Source organism: Triturus cristatus, chromosome 6, assembly GCF_964204655.1.
Source record: "Triturus cristatus chromosome 6, aTriCri1.1, whole genome shotgun sequence".
NCBI classification, from domain to species: Eukaryota; Metazoa; Chordata; class Amphibia; order Caudata; family Salamandridae; genus Triturus; species Triturus cristatus.
Window position 1 is genome coordinate 621,759,199 of NC_140589.1, and position 23,576 is coordinate 621,782,774.

The 23,576-nt window shown below is 44.2% G+C and overlaps 1 protein-coding gene across 2 annotated transcripts in view; it reads left to right on the plus strand.

The window, feature by feature from the left end:
* Window positions 1-23,576, plus strand: part of PNISR (PNN interacting serine and arginine rich protein) — a 362,924-nt gene that overhangs the window by 19,909 nt on the left and 319,439 nt on the right. For both annotated transcript variants that reach the window (XM_085611119.1, XM_085611118.1), the window contains exon 2: window positions 21,988-22,088. In XM_085611119.1, coding sequence (XP_085467245.1) covers window positions 22,001-22,088 — 88 coding nt within the window. In that variant the 5' untranslated portion in view covers window positions 21,988-22,000. The remainder of the gene's footprint in view (window positions 1-21,987; window positions 22,089-23,576) is intronic.

Genomic DNA, 23,576 nt, shown 5'->3' on the forward strand with positions numbered 1-23,576 from the left:
ACTGTTATACGATACAATATTACTTTCCCCTTAATTTTAGAGACTGAGTCTAAAAGCAAGATCTGTCTGTAACAGGCGGGTCATCCCATGCACCCTTTTTAGGTCTCGCCTAGGCAGCGCGCATGCGCAGCTCTAGGAGGGCATTTAGCCATCTGTCTATTCCTTTTCAATAAAAAAGGAGTAGACCTTGAGGCCAGCACGAGTGTGCTTTAACCGCTTCAGTGCCCATGACGAGATGGTCTCGTCATGGAGCGCGGTTGCGCTGTGCCCATGACGAGACTATCTCGTCATGAACCCCGCCCGCTAATGCAACGCCCGGCACAGGGCGGGGAAAGGGCATGGCACTGAAGGGGTTAAAACAGCTGCTGCTTGTTTGCGTTCCAACATTAGTCATTCATAGTGATTAAACACCGCGCTGGCCACACTTTTTTTTTCATTCCTCCCCCTCACTCTTTCTCTTTCGCTCGCACTCTTGTCGCATGTCGTACAGACAGCAAGTCGTCTTACAATGTTCTTTGTAACGACAATTAACAATAGCCACAATATAAGGCAGACACTACTGAGCCATAAAATATCACATAATAAGTTTTCCATCATGCACGGCTCTCTCTCCAGTGTCCCATCACATTCAATTTTACTGCATTGCATTATGTTTGCATGTCACTTTCCTACTACCGGCTTAGGGGCCTAAAATGCTTGAATAACTCAAGTAGTGGCAGTACTTTATCTGCTATGATTTAAAAATAACAATCAACAATTGCTTCCATTTATGGAGGAAAGATACCATAGCGCCCATCACAGAGAAATTACCAGTGCGCGTCCACGTCCACCACCACCACGTCGTCCACCACCACCACCATGTCCACCACGTCCTCCACCACCACCATGTCCACCACCACCACCATGTCCACCACGCCCACCACCACCACCACCACCACCACCACCACTTCCACCACTACGTCCTTCACCACGTCCACCACCACCACCAAACTGTGGGATCTGCCTTATATAGAGCTGCTGTGACCCCATCTGGACATGGGGCCTTACCTCCAGATGTCGAGATGATTGCTTTAGGGACCTCATCTATACTCAAATGGAGGGGGGGGTGTTGCTTGCTGAGCCACAAACTATTTGTCCCTCAGGCTCTTCTAGATTTGTGCCACTATAGATATTGCCATAGGGCTGGACCCAGTGCTCAGCAGAAATCGTGCACTCTATTAGAATTTGGCATGTCGGAGAAAAAAGGGCCATTGACCACAGACCAAAATCTACGGCTGTTGGCCAAAACACTTGCTTGACCGACGACCTCCCAAGCCTGCTCTTATCTGCTTCTTCCTTTCCAGAACTTCAAATTTGTAAGCCTTCCTACAGCTCCTGATTTATGCTACATCCCTCGGGTTTCGCTTTAGGGTCTGCATTAACTCCTTATGGGCCGCTGAACATGTGCCGTCAAATCACCTTTTAACTTTCGGGCATCTTACACTAGTCTCAATGGTTACGTTGGCTGCTGTCCGCTTGGTAATTGTATGGAAGGCCTCTAAGATAGCTCTATCATGCGAGGCGCGGTCCATTCATACTTGGAACTCTGGGGCACAAGTGGTATACAGGTTATCTAAAAAAACTGTCCGGGGTAATCCTTTCCCACTTCAATCTCAGTGCTTGATCTTTAGTGCTAATGTTTGTGTTAGAGATATGGCTGGCCGCTAACCCTTTTAGGGCAGCCGAAAGGGATAGATCCAATGTTAGAGGGTTGTGATCACTATGGCAGTTCCAAGAGACGCTCAGGTTTTCCACAGCTGAGGTTAATAGTGCTGAGAGCATGATGTAATCAATTATGCTAGGGCTGCCACTTCCTGCATAAATGGGGACCAAGGCAGAAACATCTGTTTGCTGTAGACAATGTAAATTATAGGCTGAGAGGAGACCTTCTAAGAAAATGCCTGATGGTGTGTGCTCAAAATGGTTTGTTGATGGAAAGCCATCCCCCTGCTCCGACGTGGAAATGCAATTAAGGCAGCATTCGTGGATGTTAAAACCCCCTAAAATTATTATATCACGGTAGGCCTGACTGCCTTCCCCATAGTGTTCCAGACATTCCTCTAGGGCCAGAAGATGTTCGGTCTCATGGTTTCTAGAGAAGGATTTGTTAAAATTGACAACTAGCAGAGTGGTGAGATTCTTACATGACAATTCCACTGCTAGCAGATTGGGTGATCGGCAGTCTGTCAATTTGACTTGATAAAGTTTTTGTGAAAACCTCAAAAGGAGATCCCCCGCACCCTCTTTGCTCTTCCCATATTCGAGGGGTAGCATATTTGCAGAATGAGGTAAAACCATTCAAATAAAAACGGTTATTAGACCCTCAAGTGTCTTGTAGGGCAATGATGGTGTGTGTTGCAAGAAAGTGTTCCCAGGATATGTTGCCCTTCTTTAACCTGAGGCCGGCTATATTCCGTGAGAGTACCTTTGTGTAGGGGGCAGCAGAGATAGCTGAAGTGGAGGTAGAATCTGGGGGATTATAAGATGGAATTTGAGGTATAGAAGCAGGTAGGCGTAGATTGGTGGTAGCCTTAGATAGAAAATTATTACCCTTCATTTTTTTCTACCACTGGCATTGGTCAATCATTTTCCTCAAGGCCCTGTGGACTAGCTAACGTTTGGTAACAATTGGTGATAGGTAGTATCGAATCCATGTTTCTATCTTGGGTGGACTTAGCCAGATTGAAGGGCAACTGCCATGGAAGGTTTGCTAAGTGCTGCTTAAAAGGATAAACAGACTGTAAAAAGGCAGTTCTAATTTTAGTTTTGGTGCCATCCCTGTAATCGCATCCCGCTAACCATTTGGCCTGCACAGAATGCTTAAAATTAACAATTATGCAATCCCCTTCAATATGTTTCCTAGGCATATGGCCAATCCAACCCACTCCTCTGGCCATAATAATGTTAGAAGTTATATTAGAACCAATGACCAAGTTGTTATTACACCAATCTCATGGTTAAGGCCCAGAGAGGTTTCCTTAGTGCCTTGTGTTAGTGGAGGGACCCGTAATAGAACAGGAACTAAGGGTGCTAAGGTGGGAGTCCCGCAGGGCTCCTCTCGGAGTCCTACTCTGTTCAACCTGTGTACATTTCACCACTAGCATCCGTGGCAGAGGCAAATGACGCAAAAATAGTCTCTTATGCTGTTGATACACAGCCAATTTTTACATGTAAGAAAAGAGAGGATTTCAGCAGGGATGCAATTAGATCTTGCCTCTTCAATGTTTTTAAATGGTTGAAGCAGAACCAGCTCAAGTGCAATCCTGACAAAACTGAGATTGTATTCCTCTGCCAACCAGGGGTGTACAATTGGAGTCAGTGGTGTCCTGCAGATCCCCGCCCCCCAGCACTGCACAATCGACAGTGAAAAACCTGGGTATCTACATGGACAACGAACTCTCGATGCAGTCCCAAGTTCAAGCCCTAGTAGGAACCTATTTTGGAGTTTTGTGGATGCTGAAAAGATTTCAGCCGCTTCTCCCCTTGGATTCCAGGAGGACAGTGGTTCAGGCACTGATCACATCCAGACTGGACTATGCTAATTTCCTACACCTGGGACTGCCAGACTACCGTCTCCAACACTTCCTGGTGGTGCAAAACTCAGCAGCAAGGGCGATTCTCAGACTGAAACCCAGATCACACATGACCCCCATCTGAAGTCCCTACACTGGCTGCCTGTGAGGAAATGAATAACATTTAAGGCCCTGATATTTTTTTCAAAGCCTTCCATGGCATCAGGTGCCGCTTACATTAGAAAACGAGTTAGCCGGTATGTTCCTACCAGGACACTCAGATCGTCCTCCGCTGACCTGTCCTGCATCCTTAAAGCTCATCTGGCACGCAGAGGCGGCAGATCTTCAGGTTCCTGGGAGCCCACACCGGGAATACACTGCAGACAGCTCTGAGAGCATTAACAGTTCTCTCCCACTTTAAAAAACAGCTGAAAACATGGCTATTTGAAAACGAAACCCTAGCGGGGTATACACATGTGAACTGTTAGTGCCGGAACACTCCGGACGGAATAGCTGTGCGCTATACAAATTTTGGTCATTCATTTGGGGGTGGGGGGGGTCGAATATACATTGATTTTCAGCTGTAGACGTTCTAGGGCGAGACAAAGAATGTGTGGATGATGGGCCCTCTTTAGATGTTTGCTGCTCTTCCATATGAGCCGCCTGAGGTACAATAATCGGCTCCCACAGTATACAGTTTTTTTTAGTTTAACAGGACGATGCCACACCCACTGGTTCTTGGGTACTTCTCACCTGGGGGACTTGGATCAAGCCACTAGTCACCAAACAAGAACCCCCCCAGCTACTAATTCAGGCTCTATGAGACAGTTTTTATAAGTAGGAGAAAAAGAATTAAGTCTCATCTCAGCCCCTTTCAACTTTGAGATTATAGGTGCTAAAAGATCTTTAGTCATGGTCTCTAGCCTTACAAAGAGAGTATCCAGCAACAGTTCCAGATTGTGTTTGGCTGGTGGTGGGTTTTTTTCTGCGGAGACTTCCTCATGACTCTATTGCTGCCAGTTCGCTTTCTCTTGGTGGGGGGACAGTCCAAAATTAAGCCATCGCCCACTGTCAAGGTGGCTGCGGAAATGCATGTAGACATAGCCAGCTCAACAGGAGGGCCTTTGTGTTGGTGATGGTACGAGTATGGGGGGGGGTCCTGTCCCCCACTGGATCCCTAATTGCCTCCTGCACTTCTCCAATCCTTGCCACGGCAGGGCCCAGGACTAATTTCTCAGTCTCCATGGAAAGCCTTCTCTTAGTCAGAGCTATCTCCTTTGTGATCACGTTTGCCGCTCTAGTTAAGAAGGAATCTATAGTCACTGCTATATTGCTTCCTGGGGGACCCCCGTGGCCAACAGTCAATTTCCTTTTGCCCACCTTATCTTGTGTATACTACAGAGCACAGTACAGGCCTCAGTGAGAATACAAGGCACCACTTCCTAGACTAAGTTCTTAAGGAACTAAGAAACAAAATACCAGGGAATGCAATCATGTGACACCATTAAAAAGAAATATGCAAAGTACTTTGTTCCTGACCTTGGTAATTCAGTCTGAAAAGCCGTGTTCTGGGGAGCTCCAAGCCCAACCACAGGATTCCGTGCGAGGGCCAATGGACCTGCCCCAGCCCAGCCTCTTCAGGTCGCAGAAAGGCCTGCCCTTGGCGCGGGCTTTGCCATGTCACGCCCCGTTCACTACTGCACTTGTCCCGCGCTGCGGGAGCCCGAGACCGGCTTTATGCGCCTCTTGGCACGAAGATGACATGGTTGCCCTCCTGGCGCACAGGCAACTGGATAATGCAGTCCTGGGGGTGGGGGGGATTTTACCTTGGTGGATCCTGATCTGTTCCCTTTTATTTCCAACTTCCAAATAAAGGAAAGAGAAGAAAGTGACCACTACCCTCAAACCTTTACATTAACTGACATCCAAGAAAGGTCTTGGCAAGGCAAGGCCCTCACACTACCAACTCAATTCTACAACTTAAAACGACTTACATGGAACAAAAACAACTTGGACACCATCATGGAGATATGTTACTCCTTATTGGCTCACAACAGACGCAAAGCCATTTTGGATAGAGGCCAGGGAGTCCTTTGTCAACAATTCAAATACAAATTTTGTAATTACACTTCTAGTCATGAAGCACCCAGGATCACTGGGGCAGCCTGGTGTATACACACAATCTAAAGACAAAAAACCCCAACTAAATAAACATCTAAGATCAATGCTAACCGAGAGCTCACAACTGACTCGGTACTCTTTTGCAACAACAGCAAAAATGAAAAAAGACCTAAAAAAGGAAATCACGGTGGCAAAGTGTACATACAATGAGCAAACCTGGATGAAAATGCTCCATGCTAGCCAGCAAAGAAACTCTAAACTGTTTTGGCAAATATAAATATCCTACTAAATGGTAAAAACCGACACGTCAATTCAGATTTAACGGAACACACATGAAGAGCCCACACAGTAGCTACAAACAGCAAGATGTTTCATTCAGGTGTAACAACCATCAACTAAACTTCAAAAGTGACCGGGATGGCATTTATTCAGAGAATGAGTCCCAAGGCCCCAATGTTCAAAACCATCCAGAAAACAGACACTAAAATCTGCTCCCAGCACCGATAAACTCCCCTAACCCCCAAGAAAATCAATTAGAAGAAATCTCTGTCGGAAGCACTGGAAACACCAAGTATTGATCCAAGAGATCACCATCTACAGATCACACAAAAGCAGGTACTGAACATCATAAAACAGAGACCTGATGAGGCCCCGGGCCAAATGGCCTGCCCAACGCCTTATTTAAACAAGCATTTACAATGCAACGGTCTCGGCATTGTTAAAGTTAGAGCTATTGGCATTGCTCATGACAATGCCGTCTCTTTAAATGTTTTAAAAACAAAAACATAAACAAAAATAATGTCATGAGCAATGCCAATAGCTCTAACTTTACCAATGCCGAGACCATTGCATTGTAAATGCTTGTTTAAGTATGTTACCTTTTGTACTCATATATATATTTTAATAAACGTGATAATGTTGCGTCCGTGCTTACTGCACCCTTTGCAAATAATACTGTAAATCTCAATGAGAAAAAAAACCATTCAACCGATTCCCAAAAATTCCAGCCACCATCCAATCTTCCCGTCTTTCAAAAACAAATAAGACGAATCGTCAATGGCCATCGAATTGCCCCTTAACAGTGACATCAAAGACTCGGGTAATCTAACAATTCTATTTTGGGGAGAAAAACTGCCATCTAGAAACTAACCAGCGTCCGCCCTTTGTAGATAAATGTTCTGAGGATACACTTGCTGAGCATTTTTTTTTATTTTGCGTATAACAATACAATGATTATTTTTGACAAATTATAATGCGAATTGTTATTGATTCTAATGATGATGATAATGCAGGTATTACAAATATTCACCATTTATGTTGTGGTGTATGACGTACTGAACAAAAGTTATCTCATTTGCTCGTAAAGAGTAGTAAAGCATGTCTTTGTGCACGTGAAACAACATTAAACACGGGTGGTGGGGGCTAATTCCACAGAAAGTATTGCATTCCAGAGTCAGGTGTGAAATCTCTAGCGCCATGAGACCCTCACGGGTGATTTGCCGCGCTTTATAAATCCTTGACTGAATAATAAACTGTACAGAGTCGGAATTAGCGACTCTAATTCGTGTGCATCGTATAGGTGGAATATACGAAATAACCAGTACTACGTCATAATTGCACGAAACCCTAAGAGAACTTTTTGCAAACGTCACTAGAACCGCGAGATGTAGTATGTATGAGCAGCAGGTTTCCCGAACCATGAATGCCGTCGCACGTGTAAAATATAACACATGTACGGACATATAAGAAACAATGCAGTAACCGATGCATGTCTCTGGAAAGCTCAGTAGGTTGAGTGCCTGCTAGCACTGGTGGTCGGGCACGTGGGTGGGTAGATACATGCTCATGCTCAGTAGAGTGAGAGTCCTGAACAGAAGCAGCTCTGGCAGAGGCGTGTGGTCCCCACGAGTGGCAGTCTCCCTCGAGTCCCGCCCTAGCTCCTCGTTGTGACTGTCAGCATCGCTCTCTCCCGGGTTTCCGAATCTGACGCTTCCCTCCGGGAGGAGGGCCCGGGTTACGTCACGTGACTCTGCCTGCACCTCATGAAATGGGAAAGCAAAACATGTGAGCACCTCCGGCAGGGGGGAGCCGTACAATAGGATGTGGGAGACCTTTTTGAAGATTGGTAAGTGATTCAGTTCATGAATATACGAAAGAAATGCCAAGTTTTTGCCCCCCTGCAATATGGGAAGGGTAAGTAAGCCGTTCTCTGACATCGTGATGCAAATGAGTACAGTAGCTAGCCCCTCAACATAACTAGGGTCCGCCCCCTCTGCCTTTCTACGAGTCAATCTATCTGCACACACCTAACTGCACCAACACGCCCACCAATAAGACACCAGCTCTGTGGACGTCAGACGATTGGTCGTTCTCAAAGCAGGCTGGAGATGCAGCCATACCCTGCTGAGTCTGGCCGCACGAACCCTGGCATCCGGGGGCGGGGGTACATACAGTGCTTGCCTTCTATGGGGAAATCTCACGTGACCCTTAAGTGCTTTCACCCATACCTATTCCTGGGGACTCTCATCTGGGATGACGGCAATGAGAAAACAAGCCGAGGGCACCGGAAGACACCACCGCCTTTCTCCGAGGCAAAATGCCTCGGAGAAAGGCAGCGTCCTTTTCGGATTCGGGGGCGTGTTTTGCTGTTGTCTCCTCCCTGAGACTTTTCGCAAAAAACACGCCCCCCGATCCGAAAAAGACGGGGCTTCAACGGAGTGACTGACCTGTTCTCCAGTGGCTGGCCAGCATTCAAGAGGCCAGCCAATGGAGAACAGGGCAGAAGAGGGGCGGGTTCAAGCCCCTCTTCTCCCAAGTCATTAAATCTCCGGACTTCCGGTCTGCCGACCGGATGGTCCCGAGACCTAAAAACCGTGACTTAAAGAAACGTCTCTTACCCTCTCTTTCCTCTCCTTTCCTTCATTCGTTCCCCTGTGAAATGACTCCAAAAGAGAAAGAAACACTTTTGCTGGAAATGCCATCTTTTTCTGAAATATTTCTATTCCAAAGTTCAACCTCGAGGCGGAGAGAAATAAAGGTACAAATTGCAAAAAAGAACTAAATAAAGCAAGACTGACAGGTCACAAAGTGGCGAGAATTGGTTTTATTCACACTTAAACACATTAGTGCCACTTTACAGAGTTTGCCAGTTAAGCGCTAATTTATTTTTCTCGTCTTTCTTCAAACAGCATTGTTTCCCTGGGTGGGAAAGTGCACCATTCCTGGAGGTACCGCAATACCTGGTTGATGGTGGAGTGGAGAACGTTTAATGTTATCCTTATCAGTTGTTTTCCTTATTTTAGTTTATAAAATGTGTTCAGTGATGTGGTCTTTTTAAACCATACTGCTTACGTTTTTTAATGCGAATGTGCTGCATAGCTAAATACATATAAGGTCCCAAAGGCGAGACCGATTGCATTGCAAATGCTTGTTGGCTTTAGGTTTAGGTATCCCTGCCTGTGCTTTGCTCCACCCCTCAAGCGAGGCTTCTGTGGAGGGGTTGGGGGAGCAGCACAGACCCCAGTGCCTTTCTTAAGTTCCCCTGCCCAACTCCGAGGGCTAAAGGAGAAAGTGTAAGATGGCATGGGGAAAAGCCCTACCTTGCTGACCGACCGACAGCATGTCACCCAACTTGTAAAGTCATGTAGAATAGATTAGTGCTTTCGGATCCTCTCCTGCCCCTCGCTTGCACCGGGAGAATCTCGGACTGTTCATCAGCTGCAGGGCTGCCTGTAAAGCGAGCATGTAAGGCCAGGAGGTGTTTGACCCATCGTGGACCTATCTGCTGTATACGCTGTAACATGGCAGGCACCACGCGCATTCTGGTTTTGTGTCGGTGGGCCACGGCATATGCTTGTAAATTTGATTATGGAGGATAGAGGAAGTGCAGCTTGGCGTGATACCCGTGTGCTTATGTCAGAACAACTAAACAAAACAGCAAGTCTCTGATGTCTGTTCAGCGGACATTTACTCATTCCTTGCAAGGGCTCAATCAGATTATGCGGAGTTCTTTCATTTGCACTAATGGGATTTAGAAGAAAAATAAGAGAAAAACACTATTCCTGCTTTTTAACTCGGATTTCAGTATTGCTGAGTCTGCCACCTGCTTTCAGTATAGAGTTTCTGTAACTTAACACAACTTTTCAAGGTATGTTCTAGTTCACCATATTCTTTTTATCTTTTAAAAATAGGCCATCCGGTTTTGTGCTTTATAGAGTTTCCCTAACTTGAATTTATAGTCAAATGCATTTGTTTTATTTGACATGTTTACTGTTGTAGATGAGTTGAAAAGGGGAAACAACGGTGAATGATAAAGCCTTTAAAAATATATATTTAAGGTAGTTAAAACACATTGTTACCTTATTTTAATATTTGAAGGCAGGAAAACAATTATAACGCGAACAGAAATTAATGCTAGCTAGAGGAGTTCAGTCAACAAAACGTACGGCTGGGTTTATGCATAGTTTTTGGAAAAATAGGTTTTATGCCTGTCTTTCCGTGATTAAACTTCTAAATGGAAAGCTGGGCTGGAGAATGACTGGGGAGGCAAACGCGCACAAATGTGCGAAGAGGATTCAGACTCCTTGTGTGTCAGTTTATGTTGTTGCAGACAACACGAGAGCTAGAGAAGGAGAAAGAGCACCATCTGGTGGACACCTGCCTAACTTGGCCACGATTAACATTGTTTACCAAATGGGTTCGTTTGGTCTGAGAGGGGAGTGCAGTGCAGTACAGTGCTTGCCTTCTATGGGGAAATCTCACTTGACACTTAAGTGCTTTCACCCATACCTATTCCTGGGGACTCTCATCTGGGATGACGGCAATGAGAAAACAAGCCGAGGGCACCGGAAGACACCACCGCCTTTCTCCGAGGCAAAATGCCTCGGAGAAAGGCAGCGTCCTTTTCGGATTCGGGGGCGTGTTTTGCTGTTGTCTCCTCCCTGACACTTTTCGCAAAAAACACGCCCCCCGATCCGAAAAAGACGGGGCTTCAACGGAGTGACTGACCTGTTCTCCAGTGGCTGGCCAGCATTCAAGAGGCCAGCCAATGGAGAACAGGGCAGAAGAGGGGCGGGTTCAAGCCCCTCTTCTCCCAAGTCATTAAATCTCCGGACTTCCGGTCTGCCGACCGGATGGTCCCGAGACCTAAAAAGATCCAGCTTTTTGGTCCATCCACTTAACCTCTCTGTTTATAAACGCCTTAGACTTGCACCATCCCTGATTCATGGCGAGGAAGTATCTCACAACCAATATACAACTCAGGGGTGCGTTCAGACCCATAGAATTACAGACTAATAGCGCTCATCAATGTCGAGGCAAAACTTGTTGACAAACCTAGAGGATTGGGTCAGTAGTGTAAACTTAATCTCGAAACCGCAAACAGGATTCCTTGCAGGGATGGGCACTTTAACGAATCTATCCGCAGTCACCCTCCTGGCTACTCAAGCCATCGCAAAATCAAACGTCCTACATGCGTGCTTTGTAGATCTTAAAGCCGCCTTCGATAAGGTTCCTCAATCCAAGCTATGGGCGAAAATTAAATCTTGGGGAGCTCCCACAAAATTGTTAGATGCAATCATAAATCTTTATTCAAAAAGGTGGATCCAAATAAAAAAGGGGGGCGGTCGAAGTCTAACCAATAAAATTCCAACCATCAATGGCTTAAAACAGGGGGTGTGTCTTGGCTCCTTGTCTATTTTACATCTGTACAGCTGACTTAGAGAACAACCTGCGCTTAGCAGAAGGAGACCTTCTGAAATTGGGTAATGTCCCTATAGCAAGCCTGCAATATGCTGACAACATTGTTCTGCTTTCCCAAAGGCCTCAAGGTTTACAGCTGCTGATCACCCAACTAGCAGAATATACATCCTCAGCTCAATTAGTCATCAACTTCCAAAAATCAAAGTTTGTGTGCTTTTCCAGCACCCACAGAAAACATCCTAAATTCACCTAAATGATAAACAGTAACACCTTGAACCAGGTGGAAACCTATAAATACCTGGGGGTACTACTAGACCGACATCTCGACTACAAGCAATACCTGGAATCACGGCAAGTAAAAGCAAAACAAGTGCTATTTGCATTTCAAACCTGGCAGAAAAAACTAAGCAACTGTTCAACAAACCATCTATTAAAGGTCGTTGCAGCACAATTCTTACCATCCGTTTTGTGTGGATCAGAATTGTTAAACACTAAGGATTTAACAGCCTTAAACATTGCACAAACTAACCTCTTCAAGAAACTATTTTCAATTCAACGCCACATTTCTCAAGCCCAGATAAGATTGGAATTCGGATTACCGACAGGACAAGGAACCCATGTCAAATATTACTGGAGAATGCGGGCAGAGGAGGAAAACTCTTTAGCCCATTATTGTTGGCTGGAGGTCGAAAAGCAATCCAGGTTGAGCAAGTCAGTATATCCAGTTTTAAAACCATCTCTTTCAGCTTTAAATTAGAGGATGCTTGGCTCACAATATCGGCCTATTCTGAGTTCAAACTAACAGTCAACAAAGCCCTCAATCGAAAATCCCAGTTAATAGATAAAGCATCCTTGGCCCTTAAAACACTTGCGGGGGTGGTGATGCCATCCTACAATTTTCTGAAACCGCAATCATATCTGCTAGAACACTTCTCAAAACAGAAAAAGTGAAATCTGATTTTATTGAGACTGGGATCCTATCCTTTTAAAGACCTTACCCCCAAAATGGAAACACTACTTGCCCACTAAGGAATGCTTCCTTTGCGGACATGGAGATGACCACAGTGTATGTATTTGTCCAGCACGCCTAAATATAAGGAAAAAACTTTTACGGCCAACACGGAAGAGAGAACAAATGAGGACTTGCAGAGCTGCAGTCATAAAATGCTTATGAGGCTCGACAGTCCAACTGGCATGCAAGGCGATAAATTTCTGAGCCTAGCGGCAAACAAATTGGAAAATAGTGATAGATGAACTGAACTTGTCTTTTTAGAATCACCTCGTTTAAATTAAAACTCTACAGCCCATATGACCACAGCACCAGCACTTTATCATAAACTGTGAAACTATGCAGGTTTGCGTCCAGTTTAAACCAAATTCATTAGAAGCCCGCTTTTTCTAGTAGGCTGGGCATTACATGCCCATATGAAATCAATAAACAGTTCCAATATTGTTTTTATTATATATATTAATGAGTCGAATGCAACTTTTAAACCAGAACAATTGTTTGACATTTTATGTACTCAGGTGGTTTGTGCCACCCTTTTATGATTTTAAAAGAAATAGACTAAAAGTGGAATTCTTATCACCCCCCTGGCATATTATTTGATCATGCCTGTGCGCCTGGATTTTCAATTATCAAATTAAAGGCTGACCATCGCATGGAAACAACAGCCACTATGTTATATTTACCAACATACATTTCCTTTATATACCTTTTATTAAGCTCTTTCACGTGATGGAACAAGAAATGTATAGTGGAAACCAGCATACTCAGTAGGAACATATACATTGGTCCATGCATGCAGGAATACCACATTAACAAAAAACAATTGCTTACACTATGGCAACTAATGCAAATAACATTGTTAGTGCATGATGCCGTTTGTAAGTGGATAACTGCTGTGGAGATGTCTCTTTTCTATGTTGATGTGTGTCAGCTGCGCTGCTTTCAGTACTCTGGCCCACGGAGGGGCGAGGGGACATTATATGCTCTGCTGGTGACACTACGATGAGGGCAGGACTCACCTGCCACACTTATAGCTCTTGTATTGCTGAGACATGTTGGCTTTGTCAATGCTTGTTAACATTTATTTCCCATGCTCAGATTTGCAGAAAAATTAGCATGCTGGCCATAGCTGACTATGCTAAGCGATTACTAAATTTGGTGATGATCTGTCTATAGGGTTAAAAGTTATATGCTGATCAAAATCTGCCTTTTCAATGGCAAGTATAGCAGATCCATAGCTACACAATGATGTCTACCACTGTGTAATACAATGATCTGCTCTTAGGTCAGAAACCCCCAGGATATTGCAGCATCGATTTGCAAATTTTGCGGCACAAAAATGGAGATGTTTGCGGCACAAAAATGGAAATGTTTGAGGCATAATTTTGGCTCTTTATTGTACTCTTAATCATTCCCTTTCAGTCGTAAATCAAGAGAAACTGTTTTAGCACAGTATTCTACTTTGAAAAAGGCATGTTTAAAGTGTCTGCACATCTACAGAAGCACAGCCCCAATCTTATCCTCATGGCAGGGAGCCGTTTAAAGGTCTCGGCCTGACGTAAGCAGCGCATGCCCTGCTCTTGTCTTATGAGGCTTCTTGGAATCGATACGATTCCAGAAGCCTCGTCCCAGCTGCGCCTTCAGCTTTGATTCGTGCACGTCGTTTGGTGTCACGAATTATGACAAAGGCAGTGCAGTGATTGCACTGAAGGCATGCCAATCCCTAATTGTTGCCACTCTGTCTCCTTTTAGCCACGCCCCCTGGGATTGGATCTTTTACTGGCAGAAGAACACAGACTCCTTTAATTACTAGCTAAGCACTTTTCCCCCCATTTGTGTTGTGTTGCAGTAACAATCGGCTGCACTTGTTTAATGGATTTGGTTGGCTTCGGACTTTTTTTAATAGATTTGGTTTGCTGTGTTTTCGAACGTATTGCTTTTCGTCTGACTTTTTAAATAGATTTGGTTTGCTTTGTTTTGGAAGCCATTGCTTTTCGTCTTATTTTTTTAATGGCTTTGGTTTGCTTTGTTTTCGAAGGTGTTGCTTCCTGCATTGGGGGTAATCGTTCCGCTCTCACTTGTTTCCTATTTCTTTACATGCCGAAAGCGGCCACCCTCCATTTCCTTTCGTTTTCATTACTTGTGACAATCGCGGAACACGCAACGGGTGCCGCAATTGCATCAAAGTTGAAGAAATTGGAAAAGGAAATGTCTTTCTATTTCTTTACTTTTGATGGAATTGTGGCACCCGCTCGGGTAACGCGATTGTAACAAAAGTCATAAATTCGAAAAGAAGTGGAGAGTGTCCTCTTCCAGCATGAAAAGAAATAGGAAAAAAGTGTTTTTCAGTTTCTTTACTTTTGATGCAATTACGGGTGCAATTTCTTAGATGTGTGCTATGGTAGGATGTGGATCCATTGACATTAAATAATTATCGCCTCGATGTTGTCATCAAATATCTCGGATTGTAGACCTAAAATGTTGCCAAGTGAGAAACTTAAAGGTCCCAATATAATTGAAGGAGAATAAAAATAAAGCTTAAAAAATATGATGATGCTGACAATTACTTTTCAGCTGCTTAAAGTTCCGGGTGAGCGTGCTTACTTTCATTTTTATCATTGATGGGCAACGGGAGAAGTAGGGCTCGGGAATATGGCGGGACCGCCGCCACAAACGGAAAACCAAGCAGGCTGCCTCCTCTGCTATAGGAATCACGTATGGCGCGATCTTGTTATTATTGCGTTAACCGGTGTGTGTGTGCATCTCAAGTCTTGGTATATGCGTGTGACTGCAAGCGCCTATGTGTATGTTGGTGACTGCTTGAACCCTTGCGGGTGCCAGTAGCTCTTTGTATGTGTGCGACTATGTGTGTGTTTGTACTTACACCTGCAGCATAATTTGAACCTCCCCTGCCGCCTAATTTCCGTGGCCTTAGTGTTTATCATAAAAAAAAGTAATGAAAGTGCTATAAAAACTTCAAACGCACATACTTGTCAAAGCTTTATTAAAATCAAGGAAGCCCCCCTCACAAACAAGCATTGCCATAGCCAGTAGGTCTCGCCTTTGGGACCTTATAAGTATTTAGTTATCCAGCACAATATCCTTGGTACAACAACAGTAAGTGTTGCATGGTTAAACACTTATAAGGTCCCAAAGGCGAGACCTATTGGCTATGCCAATGCTTGTTAGACCTGTCACTATAAGGACATTTACCTGTTACTGGCTGGGAAGGAGGGGGTAAGCAAATCTAGATTTTTGCAAGATGGTGAGAAAGTTGTTTTGGGATGCATGTGTAAGAAATTATTTTCTTGTCTATTACCGAGGCAGATGACTCGTGGAACAGTGCCGGTATTACATTATTTCAGCTTTGAGGAGAGGACACTACAGGAGAGTAGTAAAGGGGGTACTGATTCCCATATCTTTATGTGGAGATGGGGTTCGAACCAAAATCTGTGTTTTTTTTATGGCGATGAATTTAATGAGAGTAAGCATGTAGTTTTGGTATCCGAGCAAAGTCTTCTTGTCTCTCCCCACCCTCTCACCCTCCCGCACAGAGTTGTTGGCAAGTGAAATCGTAACACACACAAGCTGCGATGAGAGGTGAGAAATCACGGACATTCCCTCAAGCATGAATCACAGCTCTGCTGCCTGTGCAAGGTGTGATATGAGGCGCGAGAGCAGTGTATGACATGCCTCTGGTGTCCGCAATATGAATCACAGTTCAGCAGCATATAAAAGATGTGATCTGTGGGAAAAAAGAAGTGACTTGTCACTTGTGAATACCCGCATGAGTCATAGCCTTACCTCCCCCTTATCCCCTCCCCTGCAGTCTCCCTCCCCTCACACGGGCAAACCCTTCCAACAAGCACGAGTTACAGATCCCAAAGCACCAACTTAAAAGCAGCCAGAACATATTATTGAGGGGTGTTAGAGCACATTTTGCGCAAGATCACACACGGCTTCAAATACCACAGCTAGAAGTCAGCGCATCGCTCTGCTGCCCTCCAGTGGTTGCTGCACGGTAAACCAAAGAGTGTAAAATAAACACAAAACAAGCGTGATTTGCCCAGAATCACAGAAAGTTGAGCAGATGCCGAGACGGAGATGGCGGAGCAAGTGAGTGGCTGGACGTGTGGGCGAGGAGAGAGGTGCGCACTTGTGGCGCGCCCCCGCAAGGTGTATGCCGCCACAAACACGAGTATGTGCTTTGGAAAAGAGCTGCACGACGGCTAAAGGTCTCCTATGCAGCGCATGCGCACTGCGTAGGCGAGACCTAAAAATTAATTATGCCATGTCCGAAAAGAAACCCACCAAATCTCCAACATGATTGTCACCAAAACCTACTTTGTTCCATTTCAGAAAATTACCTGATGGAATAGAATTAATATGAATGATTCAAAATAATGTTTTATTTGACAAAGTTGCCGAAGGTTTGTCTGACTTTCTGATATTTCATTGGACCGACTCATTGTTTACATAGTCCAGTGTAATGTCTTTAGAGAGTGCACTGGTATCGCCTAAGCTTTTCGGTACTGTTGCAGACTACCACTTCGTATTTATCTAGCTGACAAAGTAACGGTATCACACCCACAAAAATTTGAGCTTTCTTATCCTCGCCCTCCAACTGACCACTTGAGCCTGCAGCATTTTGCAGGCAGCGGGAAAGTTGCTGTGACGGGTTCTTTGCCATTTGGGCGAACATAATCTGAGAATTTAACAGGTGTACTGTCAACTGTGTCAATTATTAAATGCACGCCAGTTAAGAAACCCTTGCAGAAATACGGGTTACACTTAAACTGGCCCAGACTGTCGGGCACTGTGATAAAGTCTGTCGGAAGCGTTTCACGGTGTCAGTAAGACGTGCCACGGTGTCAGTAAGACGTGCTTAAATCACATATTTACTTAACCGCGTGCCATTACTTAATTAACCAGCACCTCACTCTTGTTTTTCTGGCACGGGTAAATTAAGTGAATTGCCCAGAGTCACAAGATATGGCGCCAACGCCAGGACTCGCACCTGCCTCCCAAGTTCCAAAGTTGGCAGCCTCTCCTCCTCCTCGAGTATTAACACGGTGGAGCTATATTCTGTCCTCCCGACTGCTTTGGAGTGAGTATTTTTTAGTGGTGAAGGGTAGAGGGCCAGTAGGGTGGACTTTAAAAGGGTCTCGAAAGGGATTCTTTTGGCTAGTCAAAACGAGCTTTATGATGATAAATGTACGCTTCATTATTAGAATTTAAATACCCGCTCCCCGTGGGTGCTGCCCACACACACACTGTGTCACTGGGGTGCTTTTCTGCACCATAATAGATTTTAAGCAGTTGCATACTGCAGACGCTCAGCAAATTCTCTCCCTTGCTTCGCATTTTCTTTTGAAATCTTCATATTTTGGTATTTTATCCAGAAACGTGAATTGAAAGCACCTTACGAGAGTACAAAGATAGCTATGATAGAAGCTTCCACAAAGTTAGGCTTCAGTCTTGACATCTCCCTTATCATTTTTTGGGCATGCTGGTGTTAGTCAGTCACTGAGAAGGAGATGTATGATTTATTGGTTAATTGCACACTCCCCATGTAAACACATTGCAGGGTCACTTATCTGCCCCAGCCCCTGGGCTCCTGCCTTCTTACCTGCAACAGCAACAAGCATTAAAATGCAATACTTCTCGCCTTTTATTAACTTAAAGCCATTTGCTTTGCTATACAATACCATTAGCAAAGCAAATGGCTTAAACTTAATCAAAGGCGAGACCTATTGCATTTTCAATGCTTGTTCTCCCTGGGATGTTCTAGCACCCATGTATGCACCCCTGCTAGGGCACCGCTGCCTCCCGGACCCGAGGCACGACACCTCTTCCTCATACGCCCTAGGGTGGAAGTGCATTGCCACAGCTAATATAAGCATATTAAATATTGCTCTAGGCAGATAAGTGGCATGGGGGCGGGTGTAAGCCTTTCACAATGCAGCCTCCACCTCCATGTGACTTACAGGTGCAGTCTACACCCCAAAAATGAGACTATTCCCCCCCACAGGCCCTCTGCTTGCAACCACCCCACCCCCGGCAGTAGAGTCACCCACACAGACAGAATCAAGATCTGAGGGTATTTTTACTGTGCGTGCACTTACTTTCATTGACTGTGAATACATTACTCTCAAACTAAAAAGTACACTGGATATTTTGCTGTGTTTTAATATAGTTAACTTTCTAAAACTCGTATAACCCTGTCCCTTTCCCAAAAACAACTAACAGGACCGCTAGAGATGTTGTAAAGCAAGCAAAGCATGCTTTAGAGCATGCATATAAAAACATGACGGGAGATAAGAATTCACTCAGGATGCTGTGGCTAGTTTCTTGTTATATTTGATAAACAAAGCTTCCTGCAGTGATGGATCTACATTGCCATCCTTGAGAGTGCACTCTGAGGAGATCCTGTTAACCCCTCCTCTATCTCTATAACCATGTCAGCATCGCAGTCTACTGTGTTTCAACGTTCAATAGAAATGAAAAGAAATTACACATGCTTATGGAGGTTGAAAAATAGCTTTGCTTCACCGATGTGCATGTGCAGCGAACCTGGGCATTGTTTTTATTTGGAAAGATAATGCTGGAAATAGTTGAGGACCTATACAATTAAGGTACCCACGCCCCCAGTGACGTTACTATTATCGCTACACCAATGTCTCCTCCCCACCCTTTAGCAAGAAGAGCGTCTGTCCTGAAGGCATTGTGAGGATGAAACCCAGATAGGGGTACATCGCATCTCCCACCGTTTTCTCTTAGTGCCCACTGCACTGGCGAATGAACTATGGGCACCTTCTGGTGGCAAGGTACAAAATATTGTTATGACATTACGTTCTACGTACTGACGTAGCCTAGAGGGACACAGTCTTCATTAAACACAGGAAAGAGCCTTGGCACAGTTGGAGTTCCATCTAATCAAACATTTGCATTTTATAGCATAGAATGGCAGAAGTCTAGGAAAGCTTGACATCTCACTTGAGAGGATAAGGGTCGATCAAGCCTGTAATGGCCCAATCCCAGAAAACCTCAATTAAATGAGCAGGCATCGTTGTAACAAGGTGGCCGGGGCACAAGATGTCATCGTCCCCCAAAATATCTGTAAATTATGTTCTCACGGCCCCAAAAAACATTTCAGATCGCATTTCTCTGGATTTTGCAGCAATTTTGTAAAAAAACGCTGCCTTTTTACAAAACTGCGGATTTGTTTTTATTTCTTTATTTTGCCCAAATCCCGAAGTCCTGGAGGGTTTGTTTAGTGTGTTAAGGATAATGTTGTCTGTTCAGTGAAATGTCTTGAAGATGCAGAGCTCCTAATAAGATATTAACTGTGAGTCTTCTACTGTTTTGCTTGTTTTATTTTGTGCATGGTCTTTAACCTGTTTTGTCTTCCATATATCCTTGGTAATACTTTGATATTGTCATGGTGTTTAGGTACTTGGTAGTGATACACGTGTCTGTCAACTGTTAATGCAAGGAATTAACAATGGAGTTTAGTCCAAAAAGTTTAGCAACAATAATTGTTTTTGATAATCTTCTCAGACGCCTCCCTAATCAGTTGTTTTCTTAAAACTTTTGAGATTTTAACATTGTATAGAATATAATATTGTAATCTTCTTATCCAGTGAGGATGTGTTGATGAGGTAGCAGCAGTGTTAGTATAAGACTTCAAAGATATTTGCTTTGACATATTTCTAGTACCAAATGATTACTGCAATGAGCGAGTAAAGCCCTTCTTTCTAGTAACAAGTAACAGCTCTTGTGCCTCAGGATTGATAGCCTTTTACACACATACGGATATTGTACTTTATTACTGATCTAAGTATGCTTTCTTGTAGACTGAACTATGTGTTTCCTAACGAATTTATTGGGTTTGCAGGAAAGAATGTATCTTTTAATATGTCTAGTTTCACCACTGCTGCTTTAAAAGAATTTTGTTTTGAGTTGAAGTAATGCAATCCTTTTATTTTTGAATGTATTTTTTTTATTTCTGATGGTATTCTAATTCTGTTATGTATGAAATGCTTAGTAAATTATTTCTTTGTGTATTACTTTGGAGCAATGCACATATGGAACATTTTCATGCATAGTTGCACCATTTAGCTGGAGTTGTCAGTAAAAGGTTGTTTTAAAGTTATTGTAACCTGAAAGCTGCACTTTGTTTTTGTCCCTCTTCTCTTTTGCAACACTTGTCCCATTCTTTCACTTTCTCTGGGTACTCGCCAGTGTTACGCTTCCATCCAGTCTTCTCTCGAAATCTTTAGCAATCGTCAGATGAAAACTGAATACTTTTTTTATTATTTTCTCAAGGATTGCTGTTTAGACCACTTTCTCTTTTATTTACCTGTCCCAAGGCAATTTTTTTTTTTTTTTAAACCGTTTATTACAAAACTCAAAAAATATACAAAGATGGGCCTACAACCTTCCGGCCGGCCGCTAGTAAACAAAAGGAGCATATGATACACATTGTAGAGCGCGCGTTGCGGCTAAGGAAGATGCACAGGAGTTAGCAGCGTTGATAGCCACACCATCCGGACCCCACTATACGGTTTCATTTTAAACTGAAATAACAACCAGAAAAAACAAAAACCACAAGGCAATCTACAATCAGAAATAGCAGCATGTGCTCCCCTGAGAGGGGGACCCTACCAATCCATAGGAGTATCAAGAAGGGGAAGAGATCAGGATTAGGGCTGGGTAAAACTCAATGCCCGGAACAGGGAAGATGGGTCGGCTACGGGGACCCAAGGCAATTTTTGGTGGTAACTTTCCACCTGCAATACCGCCAGCTGATAATTTCAAAAACAGAACTCCTTATATCCAGTTAAGTAGAGATTCTAGCTGTCTGATGTCTGGATAGCTTATTCGTGATGTAGGAGAGTAAATCAATTCCCATACAAGCTGAGACTACACATTTATGATGTTGGCGTCTGCTAAACAAGCATTGGCAATGCTAATCGGCTTGATTTACGGAGGCACTGTCAAGCCAAACCTAAAAATCCCTGTATATTAATACATTTCTTAACCCCATCTGTGCTGCTGCCAGAGAACAACACCTTAAATTATCTAGTTATCAAAGGCACTTTATTACCATGACAGTGGCATGTGTGTTCCCCTGACAGATCAAACTCGGACCGCTGGATAAATTAAATAAAACAATCATAGCTGTGAAGAGAGAAAGCCCTTTTCTGTGGAAGCACACAACTTCTGACCAGTCAAAACATACACTCCTAGCTCCCAACTTGTGGGTTGGCCCAGGCTCCTCTCCTGTGATACTCACATGATTGTCTGGCGACAGCTGCGCAGTCAAGCCTGACCATAAAAAGACACTGCAGAAGCTAGTGCCTTTGCGTGGAGCATAGTTATCTCGCTGCTAATAATGTTAGCTAGGTTAAACCAACAATTGCAGGTGAAACTATTACCAGTACTGCTTTCATCATTCCCATAACAAATAAACATCCCATAGATTATAAAGTTTGCCAATCAAAATGTCTGTTCTGTGCAATATTTACTCTGTGATTTTGCTAAAATGTCATACTCTATTAAAATTTAAAAATAAAAAAACTGTATTTTTTATATTTGATTTAGGACAGAAAAAACAATGTGGGATCAGAGTGGACAGCCTTGGCAGCAATGGCCTTTAAACCAGCAACAATGGATGCAAACCTTCCAGCATCAACAGGACCCAAGTAAGTAGATAACAAGTCATAATGATACCTTTGTGTAAGCTCATCATATTTCGTCATTTTTGTAGGAGCCTCAAGAGGTACATCCATTGATAAATCCCTGAGGGTCTGTAGGTCCTACCTGAGACAACGCTGGCACTTGCAAGACATTCTGTTTAATTATAGGGGGCTTTGAGCCCCCTCAATGCTTCATCGTCGCTCTAATTTCCTTGCTGCTCTTTGGTCAGAGCGTGTTGGCTTCACTACTTTGTGTGTTTATCGCTCCCGTGGAGCATGGCCCAAGTACTGCTTCCTTGCCAGGTTTCCTTACACTGCTCTCGATTTCAGAGGTACTTTTTAATTTTAGTTGCAGCATTCCATTGGAGTCCTTGGGCTTGCACATGTTGTTGCTTTGCCCTCCCACTCTCCCCGTGTTGTTTTGCTTTGCCCTCCCCAACCCTTCCTGCCATCAGTGTTACTTTGCAGCCACCCTCCTTGCAGTCAGTATTGTTTTGCCCCCATCCTCCCTGCCCGCTGCCAGAAAATCTTTGCCCCCGCCCTTGCTGATTTTTAATGATTTCACATGAATGGATATCACCTCATTTATAGCTGCGTATAACATACACACATGTAGGAACACTTTTGAAGTTATACATATCTGTTTATTATATCCCAGCAACCCTCCTCCTCCCTAAAGCTGCTCATTGGAGCACACGTTAGACCAACCCTTGCTGTTGCTTCACCCATACCCTTCCTGTCTGATGCCAGTGTTGCTTTGCCCCCACCCTCCGTGTCTGCTGTCAGTTTTTGCTTTGCTCCCACCCTCCCTGCCCACTGTTAGTGTTGCTTTTCAATACCTGCCATCCATGTTGCTTTAGCTGTTCGTGTTGCTTTGCCCCATCCATCTGCATTGCTCACATGGCCCGCCATTAAAAAAAAAAAAAGTGCTATGCCTTGCTCCCTGCTGGCTGCTTTACAGCTCTTTTTCACGTTTCTCATCTGCCCTCCATGTTGTCTCCGAGGCAAACGCAAGAAGATGATGGACGGAGCGCTGACACGTTTCAGACACTCACCCCCAGTCACAGATCTGGGTTAAATCCATCCATTCTTTAGCTCACTTCGCCACCTCCGTTCAGACCCAGCTATATGCAAATCAGTCTTGTCCCTTGTCCCTGTGCCTCATGGGAACAGTCCAGCTTGACCTGCCAAGCCAGGTCTTCCCTGAACCGGAAAAAAGCATCCTGGGACCTGTTTCTGGGTAACACCCTTCATCAGCCAGGCTAGCTTGATTCCAGTGGCAAAGCAAACAAGGGGCCCAGGTCTGGGCATACCCTGCCAACTTTGGGCCAACAAAGCAAACCCAAGAAGATGATGGACAGAGCGCTGAAACTTTTCAGACACTCATCCCCAGTCACAGATCTGGGTTGAATCCTTGTGTTTGCTTTGTTCGCCCTATGTTGGCAGGGTATGCCCAGACGTGGGTCCCTTGCTCACTTTTCCAGCATGAATATG